The sequence below is a fragment of the Cataglyphis hispanica genome, chromosome 12 (assembly GCF_021464435.1).
Source record: "Cataglyphis hispanica isolate Lineage 1 chromosome 12, ULB_Chis1_1.0, whole genome shotgun sequence".
In the NCBI taxonomy this organism is placed as follows: Eukaryota; Metazoa; Arthropoda; class Insecta; order Hymenoptera; family Formicidae; genus Cataglyphis; species Cataglyphis hispanica.
Window position 1 is genome coordinate 364,019 of NC_065965.1, and position 12,651 is coordinate 376,669.

Below are 12,651 nucleotides of genomic sequence, written 5' to 3' on the forward strand. Positions count from 1 at the left end.
AAATTGTGATTATTTCTTTTTACATGAGAGAATATACGTCATTTTAAAAGCGAAATTCAAAACGCGTATTTGCAATTGTCATTTTCAAAAGACAACGTCGAAGACAGTTACTATTTCCGAAACCAGGTCGCTTTTCTCTCCGCTCTTCCCTCGTTGGAAAGCCACTATTGAAGTTGTCCGTTTCAATGCACCAACGTTGACAATTAGTACTACAAAGGCCATTATACGTACATTGCAGTACCTATATTTAAGAATGAAAACGGATTACAGTTACGGACTGATTGTCGAAAACTGCGAGGAAATTGGATGCAAGAATTTTTTAGTTATCGCTCTTTAAATCTCAAAGAGAATATTCAACAAAATATTTTATGTTTCCTAGATTTTGCGATCATTTATAAAAATTATTAAATAAGAAATTAATTATTGCGCGTTTATTGCTAAAAATCGCTTAATATTTTAAAGTCTGCTAAAGACTTGAAAAATGTTGAAGAAATTTCTAAAAAAAGCTTTGAAACACAATAGAATGTCTTTCATTTTTAAAGGTTGTACGGATTTATTTTTATCAATAGTATATATCGTTAAAGTAATGATTATTGCCATTGCGATTGATAGACGCTATTACATTTTCCAGAGTGCCACAAACCAATCAACACGACTCCTTGTAAACGCGGACCATCGGGTTAAAGGTGACCTCGAGATGCGGTGATGGCTTTGTTGTATAGGTTCGCGCAGCTGCACGATCGCAGTGGCACGCGGGTCTTCTCCTTCGTCGTCACTAGGACCGTCGTGCGCGATCCTGACAGGGACGTCACAAGTAAGGAACTAGTATGCGGTTTTCAGAGATGGGCCGTCGCTTTCTCGCGTGGGGAAAAGGTAACTCGATCTATACGCGTATTAGCCCATTAAGACTAATCATCAAAATCATGAAATGTACTTATCTATTTTTCTTTACAAAGAGTGATCCCCAAACCCCATTGAAAGTTCATCCCTTTTTACGAATTGAAATATTAATATTTCGTTAGCTAAAAATAAATTTTTTATTCCTTACAGTTTATATTATGCAGACTGATTCTCAATAATAGCAGATGATTTTTTGTCAAAATTTAAGGAGGATTTTTTTTATAAACATATAGTTCTATATCTATCCCTGAGGAGTTACATTCCTCCAAAGAACAAGATGAAAATTAGATTTTTGATGAAATAATTTGATAAAAATTAGTATTTTTTTCTCCAATTTTAGACAAAAAATAAAATTTTTTGCTAATGAAAAACATACTTATTAATATTTTTTTAATCCTTTCGTATTGTTATAAAGAAATGAAACTAGCAACTTCTATTCAATTTTTTTAGAACTTTTTAATGGACTGGAATGTAATCATGTTAGAAAACTTGATTTAGTTTCCTTTAGAAACTTTTTTATTTCTTTTATTTTTTTTTCATAAAATTAATAGTTTTCAAGAAAAAAGAAATATATATATATTATCATACGTGGAGCACGATGCTAAATGGCATATAGGTTTCAAATTATAAGAAATTGAAGTTTAGAATAAAGAAAGCAAAACAAAATTATAGTAAATGTTGAAAAAATGGAACAAAAGCAGCACAAAATTACAATTTAAAAAAATCTAATCTTTACTTTTTCCTTTGAAGGAGTGTAATTTCTTAGGAAGCGATGTAGGAGTATATGTTTATATGAAAGATCGGCCTTAATTTTTGACAAAGAATCATCTCCTAAAATTTTTCGCATTTATTTATTTATAAAAATTACACTGTATATACATACGTTGCAAAGTGGAACGTATCCTCTAACCGTTGCGGAAATATTCTGTTTTAAAAGTTATTGTCAATAGAGATAAAAGTTATTGCCAATACAATTATTAACAATAAGAAATAGTAACAGTTATTGTTTACAATAACGTATAATTACAGTACTTGTTTGGAAAGTTATTGGATGCTGCAGTCACGTTGCTACGATCATTTCATAAAGGTTAAGTTACGGTCACGTTCGTAGATGCTATAGCCAATATATCGATTCGAATTCAGAGAAGAGATGAAGATTAAAGTAAAAATGTGTGTGTGTATTTTTATCATTTTTAATTTTTAATTTTTAATATTTATAATTTTTAATTTTTAATTGAATAAAATATTAGCGTCATCTGTTGATATTCTTTTGTGTTGATTATTTCTAGAATGGGAAGAGGATCCTTTTACATACTTATATATATAATAGTTAGGGAACTTAAATCAACTTCTTTCTGATTTAAAACTAAAATTTGGTTTAGGTTAGGTTATATCTTTCGAAAGTGGAACCTCTCTGTGGGGTGGGGGAGGGGAGGAAGGAGGGTAACCCATTGCGTCCACGCATACACTTTTCCATTCACTCAACAATTGTGGGGTGGACCTCGCTTTGCGTTGTAAAGTATGTGTGGGCACAGGATCTTGTCCCCTCCCCCTATAGAAGAGAGTTCCATTTCCAGAAGGTATAACTCAAATTTATTTCTGACTTAAAGCTAAAATTTATGTTTTTGCTCATGCTTATATTAATGCTTTATAACTTTTAAATAGATCATGATTGCCACTTTTTTCAAGATCAAGGTTACTTAGGACGATGACCTTGACAACATATGTCAAGGTCGAGATCATACATGAGATTGCTCTTTTTCTATATATAATTAAAATATTATAATTAAAATAGTATAATTAAAATATTCCGATTATTGCATTTAATACTTGTTTTTATTGTACAACTTAATAATTTTTAAGTTAATAAATTTTTAATAAACAACGATCGACCCTAAAATCTCTTCAATGTTATTCAGGGTTATGACCTTGGCAACATATGTTAAGATCAAGATCATCCGTAAGATTTCCCACTTTATTTTTAATAATAAAATATTAGAAATTAATTCTTTCTCTTGTATGTGAATAACTATTGTATCAAATCTTCCTTCGCGTTTCTCAAGTATTTTAATGTTAATTTGAATTTATCTCAAAAAAAAAAAAAAATATATATATATATATATATATATATATACATATACATATATATATAGTCCCATCAAAAATAGTTATCTCTTTTTATTTTTTAAACTAAATCTTTTAAATTAAAAAAGATAGTGCGTTGGAAATTGACGTATATCATGTTGTCATTTGATCATAATATTCGATTCAGAAGTTAGCTATATCGCAAGGCCGAAAATGAAAAGGTAATACCGCCCGCGATATTTTAAACCGATAAAACTTGTAATATATAAAGTATTTACATTAAATTGTGTATTGTTGTATTTGTTTCAAACAGCGTTATAACTTTTATTGGGTTAAATTTTGAACCATTTAATTTGATATATATATATATATATATATTTATTATTACCTTACATATATTTATTATTATATATATTATTATTTCTTTTAGTTTAAAAGATAAAAGGAGATGACTACTTTTGGTGGAACAATTTGTATATAATAGCGAATCTCGCGTGCCGGTATTATTCGGTTTGATCTTTTCCAAGGTCCTGGGCGTATACCTGGTATGGCGTGGCGCATCAAGAAACCTCCGCGTATACGTGGATTTCACATTTACGCTGCTGAATCGAGAACATTTCTCCATGAACGAAAGCTTCTCTGGCAAGCGCGTCAAGTTCACTTACGAGGCACCGGCCCAGGGCAACCGCAGTTATATCCCTGTGGCGGATCTCTACAGCCGTAATTTTGCCGATACAAACGGCGAATTTCAGCTGGAGTTGTCCATGGCGAATGTACGAACGGTATACATGACCGAGGTCAGGATGCCGACGTCGGTGTTCTCGGCTGGCCAGACGAAACCGAGCAAACTAGAGACCGACTACTTCGCATTCGGCGGTTTCGACTGGAATCTGGTCATCTATCCGCACGGCAAGGACACGGACGGCTCCCGCGTCCAGGACAGCCGCATGAGTGTCTATCTCATGAGACTGTCTGGCTTCGATCATCGATGCAGAGTGAGATACAGCCTGGCCCTCGGCGAGGGCGATCGACGGATCGATTCGGGACAGATCGAAGACATCTCCGACGCCGAGGGCTGCGGCTTCGGCTGGCACACGCGGGTCAGGTGGTCCGACATCGCGCACAAGGGCACACTTCGCGTGTCGCTCGAAATGCTCGAGGCAAGAACCATCTGCGAGATCGCGGTACAGGCATTGGGCTCGTCGGTTCTACCAGCTGCGCCCTGCTACGATCGTGACAAGCAAGCCTGGGCCATACGCGCTGATCTTAACTCGGATACCGTCAGACTGCACTTGGTATACAAAGACATCCACAACGTGCCGAGAAATCATTTAAGGTATATTCAATTACTATCATTATTGATCGTGAAAGATAGAAGAAATATATACATCTATATTATATTATAGCACATGATCTATTAAAAAAGTGACGCTAATAATATTATCGTATATAAATCATATATAAATAATATTTTATCATAATAAAATAGATGTTTTTTCATAGATAAACCAAACATTCAAAAAATGTCATAAAGTAAAGATATCTAAAAAATGTTTGAAAAACGCTAAATCTTTGAGACGTTTTTCATTTGTGCAGGTACGTTAGTTGGTCGGCATACCTGCTGAGGGGCGAGGGACCAAATGTCGCGGCGATTGGATTGCCCGGCGAACCGTTCAGCCGCTACTATGTTCAAGAATCCGCCGATGAGGGTATTATTATGGAGACTAACGTGGATATGACCGAGGTGAAGGAGAATCACTGTCCATACCTCACAGACAAGGGACAGCTGAGGATTCGGATAGAATGGAATGAAAGTCACCTGCTCTTTCAGGCGACCTATCACAAGTACGACGATGTGTGTCGCGTGCACAATCAGCAGATGCGACGCGAAATCATGTCGCTGCAGGCGGAAAACTATAGCCTCGAGCGGCAACTCTTCAGCTACCAAAAGAGTCTGGCGTACGCGCAAGCGCAACAGCAGCAGCAACAACAGCATCCGAATCAACATCACTCGGTAGTGGGTCATCAAGGCCATTTAGAGCGATCGGCGTCTAGTGACACCGAATACGCTTGACAAGTGGAACGCGAGTTATCAAAGTCACCAACACCACCAAGTTGCCAACGTCAGCTGTCGGCGATGACGACGATGGCGGTGCCGGAGGACGACCAGCGAGTACACCAAAACCTGGTCAGGCTGATGGACCGGCGGCTGAGCAACGTGCAGTTGCAACAGCATCTCTACGAGGAACAACGGCATCGTCATCGACACAGCAGCAACGGCAGCAGCGGTGTCTCTTCGCCCAGGCGGAGCATTGATCGCAACGGCCCGGAGCATCGTCACAGCATCCTGCAGCAGCCCAGATCCAGCGTCGGCACGAGATCCAATAATGGCGGAGGAAGCGTAGGCGGCGCTTACGAAAGTCGAACCGCGACCAACAACGATCGGTATGCTAGCTACTATCTGGGATATGTCGGTCAAGCGGCGCACAAGCGACGCAGGACCACATTCTGGGAGACATTGACTGGTCTGGTGTGTTCTCTGGGCGCTCTGGCCTCCAGAGCGGCAAAGATGGCGGCTAGACGGGGCGATCCTCTCTGAGGGTACGGCCAACGAATGAGGACACAATGATCGCTATTGCTGGCAGTGGGCAAATGCGCGGGAATGTAAAGCTGTAATGTGAAGCTCGTTAGGATGCACATACAGCGCGTTCTGTCTTCTATATGTCGGTGCAATATCTCCCATCGAACGGATTTTGAGATATATCGAAGAAAGTTACGTAACCGATTAAAGGAATTGTATAATCTTGATATAAAGCCATGAGATGTATTCAACATTTTTTTACATTTATATATCTTTCTAAAAATTAAAACAGATATATTTTCTCTCTTTTTTTACCAATTATATTTCCGTTTATAATACATAATTTCCTTTTTTATTTAATTGCAAGAGCGTAAAATAGGATAATAAAAAGTTAAAGTTAATTTGCTTTAATTAAATCTCCTTCGATATAACATAATACATCATACTAACAAGATTGCAAAAATTTATCTGAACTTTATTGTTTTCTTAATATATTATCTAACGATATTCTTTTTTATTTATTATGTATTAAAAATACCTTAATATCTTTTAAAAGACATATTGGTAAAATATATGCAACGCAAAAAAAATGCGTTGTACGCGCCATATTATTCTGCTTGGGTAGTTTTCATGCGAGTAGTTTCTGTTGAATCTCTTGAATGATTCAAGAGATCACCGATTTTATGAGACAGAACGTCCCGTATACATGCAACGCGGGAACGCGGTAGGGAATAAAAGAATTGGGGAAAGAGAATCGTAGGGTTTAGGGAGTCTCGAGAGTCTAGGGTCGTATTAGACTCCACACTTACGCACACATACACACACAGACACAGAGATCTATAAACACGAACACGAATCTATACACGTACATACGCGAACACAAATCTATCTACTTGTCAATTTATTAAAGAACCTATTTTCCTCTAAAGACTTTTTTCACCTATTGTGTACATCGCCGTGAAAATAAGAGGATATGCGCGTTGGCACATAGTCGCCAAACCAAGTAACAGTACTGTAATTATCGTAGTACGTATATCAAGAATTAGAATACAGTTAATGTTATATAAGCGAACAAATTCCAGAAAAGAGACAGAAACAAGAAAGAAAAAAAGAAAAGAGAGAATACACGGATATGTACTTTTTTGGGAACCCGCAAAAAGCTGCTTCGTATAATGCCATCACTGTGCGAATTAAGTTCACTCAAACGCTTCAATCGACTTTGTCCCCTTCAAATTGATCTTTTTACTATGAACGTTGAGAACGTCATCGTTACATAACTCTATGATTGAAGCTGTCGATACTTGTATAGATATTTAATCGAAAATTGAGCCTCTATTAATTCTGAAACGACTATCTAAGATATATATGGATTAATAGAAATTATTTAATAAAAATATATTTTTTGCAAAGCTGAATCCATTTCATATTTTTACAATTGGAAATTGGCTTAGATACTTGTATGTGTCATTTTCTTTCTTACAAATTGACACAAAAAATTAAAATTTTTCTTTAAATCAAGATAAATTTTTTATACGTTTTGGACCTTTTTTTGATCCATCTTCAATGTGGATATAAGTAAAGGTCATCTTGGATGATGCGTAAAAATCATTGTCTGATAATCAGTAAATTCGGGGTTTAAATTTTATTTTGTTTTGCTCGAACATTAACTTCAAATGCTTCTCTTAGAGTGGGCGGCTGATTGAAAAATGCATCATTGCTATCTTTCTTATGTATCAGATATTTTAACAGCAAAAAAAATGTACATTATAATATCATTGCAAACATATATATATGAATACATTACATTATATAAAAATACCATTACGTTAAATCATGAAAAAAAAATAATTTGTTTTATTTTATTTTTTTAATGAGAAATGTAAAATACACTGTATTAATAGCACAAAATATAAATTAGAATTCAAGAATATAAATTATAGAATTCCAAAATTTTTCAAATATTTTTTAACTTCAAGGATCATAATTACGGTTTATACGTTTATAGAATAAACTCTCTGCGCATTCCTTTCTTATATTTATTTCGACCGACATCTCGGTCATCTTTCGAAGAAATTAATCAATTTATCTCGTACACGATACATCACCCAATTAGGACAATTAGGACATTTAAATTAAAAAACGATGGCGTCATACGCAGCCTGTAAGCACAGACTGCATCTGCCTTTCGTAGATGGTTAAACAATCAGGGTAAAAAGTAAAAGAAGTGAACAAATCATTCTTCCACTATTATCTATTCACGAATTTGATGTCATTGGGACACGAAATCGCCTAATTATTTTTTCTAAAAACTCACTTGTTCTTACTTATGTAATTACTAGGAATCCAAAAAATATCTTTGATAAAGTGCGTCGCGCTCTCGTGTCTCATCTAATTTCCTATTTGTCGCGTACTGCCGTCAAATATTTTAGAATTGATATCTCGGTGTAAACGTTTCGCGACGTTTCGTAGCCTAATTGTGCACGCGAGCAACTGGCGCCAATATAATTTCCTTCTTATTTATCAGCAGTGTCGTATCTCTCGCGCCGATAAAATTTCATTCGGGATAAAAAATTATTGAGAAAATGAAGAAGTGGAATAAGATTGGAAACTTGAAAAAAATTTTTTTTTGTCCTTTATGTTTATTTCAGTGTTTTTAAAGTCGCCTCTGCATTGCGTACAATGCGGAAATGCATTCGTAAAGAATCTGCAGAACAGACGATGTTTTTAAGTTATTCGATACATTCATACTCAATTGCACAACATCTGTAATATTTGATTATTCTACTAACATTTGCAGCGATATTAATCTATCGTTAAATTTTTTTATAAAGAAAAATATATAACACATATGTATGTACATACACTTATCATAGTTTAAATTTTTTATTCGAAGATATGTTTCCTCAGAAGCGATATTAACACTTCTCTTAGAACGAGATTTCATTCGCTGTAATTAGATAATTTTGCGTTGGCATTTTCATCTTACTTTACACCCTTGCCGCCAGGACGATGCAATAATTTCCGCTTTGCTTCATCGCGACGGTATTTTCTCATATGTGCAAGTATCATATGTTAGCAAAATATATAGCTATGCGAACCATATATGTACCATCGCCGCAAATATATATGTGTATCTGCGACACTGGCAGGTAACATTTGATCGATACAGTATACGGTGGATGTTCCGCGCAAACACACGTACGTAACACATTTATGGACAACCGAAACTGTCCTGCGTAAATATGTATGCGTATGTGTGCGCCGTTGGTGACAGGTCGTCTACATCTACAATCTTGTCTCTTATACATGCGGCACTTGCAGCAAATGTCAATTTATCAGGAGGAGAAATTGTTGACATCGGAATTGCCGGCGACATTTTCCTGTCAGTTTCAAAATCAAAATCAAACGACTGAATTCTCGATTAGCACATTGTCATTCTCGCTCGTACTTCGGGAAAAAGTCCTCCTCTGTCAAGTTGTTTCAATAGATACAAAAATATTCTTAATGTGGAAGGAATTTGGCGTTTTGATCAATTCCAAAGATCAATGAAATTTAGTGATTTTTTTTAGCTCGATTAACACGGAGCAAAACTTGGAAAAATTCTTATTGAAAGGAAAAGAGATTTTTGTAAATTATAATTTTAAAAGAAAAACTTCAGTCTCTCTCTTTATTAATTTTCATAAAATCATTAATTTATTTTACAATTATTACACAATTTGTATGTTAATATTAATTAAAATTACACAATACAAGAATTTTATATTTCATATGTATATTACATATTAATTTGTGCTCCGGTTAATCTTGACAGTGATAATGGCAAAATACCAGTTTGTACTGTCGAAAATATTAGCAGTCTGATACGCAGTATTAAATGACGATATTGTAAACGATTTTGTCGAGAAGATATAACAAAAGATGTAAGGCTGCGAAAGGACCAGGCTCGCAATAGTTCAGCTCGTAACAATACGCCAACATCGCGCACAATCCGTGTCCTAGTACTGCAGTCAATTTCATTGGGATTATATCAGTCCTGCCTGCGTCTTAGTGACAAGATTTCCTCAGCATCCCTTGGCTGAAATGGACGCTCCGAGAAAGCGTTCCTTTCCGGAACTTTCTACTCGAACACGCGTTCGTGACAGGCGTATATAGCAGCAGCAGCAACAGCTCTGACAATCGCACTTTAATCTCTTCATCGCTACGATGAAGATTGAATGTTTGTTCGCCGGCGCGGATTTTCGATGCTTCCGATGCTCTGATGTTTGAATAGGAATTCTGTGTCTCATGTCGCAGAAAGAACGAGGTCAAACTGACAGCGATTGTCGAATTACTAAAAGACAATACGTTAGAAAAAGAATGATAAAATGATATAATGTATAAAACAAAATAATTTTAAATCTGTGAAAAATTTTTTCTTATATAATGAGGTTTTACATTATAAAAATTCTACCGAAAATCTACGAAAATTTTGTGAATCTTGCTTATTTTTTTTTTTTTTGTTAATATCTTTTTACGTCAATTTCGACGTTATTAAGGAACAAGTTCGTCAATATTATAATTAATAGTAATTTTTCCATGATAAATATTTCAAAAATTGAACCAAATTTGAATTGGGATACATAATAGACGATTGCGAAAAAATTGATAAAAAACACACTTATTGTATATGAACACAAACACACAGTTACGAATTTGTAAATAGAATTTCTTTTATAATTACCATGTTTCAACAATTTAATTAACACTCTCATGAAAATATGATGTAATATAACAAAGTCTATCTTTTTGATCGATTATGTAATAAGAACAAATGAAAAGCATGTGTTTGTTACTTACAGAAAAAAAACGATAAAATTAATCGATAAAAATATATCAAATTACATATTGTATGAGAAATTGAAACTATTATGATTTTTGCTTACAATTCAAAATATAGAAATATATTTTTGTAATATCAGAAATTTGTACCGTCATTAAGTTGATTCTACAATTTTGATAGACCTATTAATCACGGCTAATTCATTTGTAATGTCACTTGTTTGAAGACTAGCATAGAAAAGCGCGGACGAAACAGCCCCGGCGGGCAAATATATATATATATATAAATATATATATATGCAGAAAATAAAAAAAACGCTCTAGTAATATAGCGACAGTCGCGCAGTCGCGCTTGTTAGTTTGTATGTACGAAAAATCGATCCGCGCTATCGATCTCCGAATTCTTTCTCGCGTGCGTTTTATTCTACATTCATCGCGCTCGTTTACTTGCCGACACTATATTCGTTCGACATACACGCGTTATAATATATGTGTATATACGATTTTTCGATGTGTACATCGTCGTTTTACGCGCCATTGTGTCGCAGCCGATTCAATGATTCGCGATTATGCGCTGTTTAGTAATTACGATTATTTTACAATGTAATCGACATTTTGTGCACTTATCGATAATTTTGTACTTCTAAATAATTACAAATAATAATTTGAAAGTATTTAGAAGAAATAGTAAATCTTCGATGTAAGAGTGACTTCACGAAATTTTTAGAAACTCGTATATTTTATAAATATTAAGCGTCTTTAGTGAGATGTATATAAAAATGTACTACGATATGAAACTAAAGAAGTACCATAAAATACTTGAAAATTTATATTTAAAAAAATTCCATATAATGAATATATTGAAGCATTTTATAAAATTATTGGAGAATTTTATTTATCTAATAATAATAATTATTATCTATCTACAAAATAGTAATAAACTTATATAGATTATTATTTATAAGAAAGAAGTGCGAGGGGCGAAGCTCTTCCTCTTGCATCTCTAAAAAATTCTAACTTAACCCAAATCTACTTCCAGTTTTTAAATTAAAGTTGGTATAGATTAGGTTATAATTTTTTGGGGAGGAGGTACAGGAGGAGGAGCGGAGCATCTCTATTTTTCACTTCTACGTAACAATATTTAAAATAAACATATAAACAAATTAACAAAAAAGAGATACTACCCCACATTCTAGCTCCTTTTATCCATTTTATCAATAAAAAAAAAAAAAAAAAAAAAAAAAACGGAAATAAAAATAACAATTTTTTTCAACGATCTTGATTTCTACGTCTCAAAATACATAAAATATGTGAGTTTCAAAAAATTTTGTGAAGTCGCTCTTATATCGAAGGTTTATCGAAGGTTTTTTATGTCGCAATATTTTCTACCGATATACCCTTAATCTGGCGAATCAGTAGAACAAATTGATTAACCGAGATTACAAGGTAACCGTGCACTGTACGAGATTGCGAATGAATATAGTTAAACGAAAGCCGTGTATATATACATATGCATATACAATATACAATATACGTATAGATATATGACACGTACGTATATTTATATACTACATGTACATACATTTGATATCGAGCGTGCACACAATATATATATTATTCAATTGTCCATAAACGAAGGAAGAAACATTGTTAAACGTCAACGGGACAAAAAAATAAATCGACTCGATTTTCGTTTCCGCGAAATGTCATGATAAGGACTCCACTTTATTATTTATACTTATGCATATATTTATTATCCGCAGATAAAAGAAGAAAAAAAATTGGCGACGATACTATGGCGCAATACGAGGAAGCTTATGTCAAATATAGTTCGGCGTTTCCTTTTTCCACCTGTCATTCAAAAAAAAAAACGAGGACTCTCCTTTAAATTAATGTTACATATATATACATATATCCGTACAACTTTCAAGCACAATGCAAGAGCACCTTTTCTGCGACCTTTTTTCATCCGTGTGTGATTTTATTAAAAATGATTAAAAAATAGAAAAAAACAAAAAATGTGAACGCAAAACACGCTCTCAAGAATTTTGAGACAAATACTAATGTACTTAAACCATCTGTGAGTCTGCCTCGTCTTTTATAAAGTTCTTGCTATATTCAATCTATCGTATTCAATTCGTATTATTCCCATCATCCAGATAATCCTCTACATTAATATAATAATTAATAGATCGATAAACTGCACGATCTAATTTTTAATAGAAAATATATATTTTTTTAATACATTTTTCAAGTTCACGATAATA

General features: G+C 34.2%; 1 protein-coding gene across 2 annotated transcripts in view; it reads left to right on the top strand.

Annotated features, from left to right (window-relative positions):
• Positions 1–12,506, top strand: part of LOC126853333 (uncharacterized) — a 91,987-nt gene extending 79,481 nt beyond the window's left edge. Inside the window, exons 2-4 of one of the 2 annotated variants that reach the window (XM_050598971.1) lie at positions 632–873; positions 3,513–4,321; positions 4,582–12,506. In XM_050598971.1, the coding sequence (XP_050454928.1) occupies positions 706–873; positions 3,513–4,321; positions 4,582–5,059 (1,455 nt within the window). In that variant the 5' untranslated portion in view covers positions 632–705 and the 3' untranslated portion in view covers positions 5,060–12,506. Of the gene's footprint in view, positions 1–631; positions 874–1,937; positions 2,071–3,512; positions 4,322–4,581 lie in introns of those variants that run through there. The other variant, XM_050598972.1, reaches the window with a different exon arrangement.
• Positions 12,507–12,651: the final 145 nt, after the last annotated feature.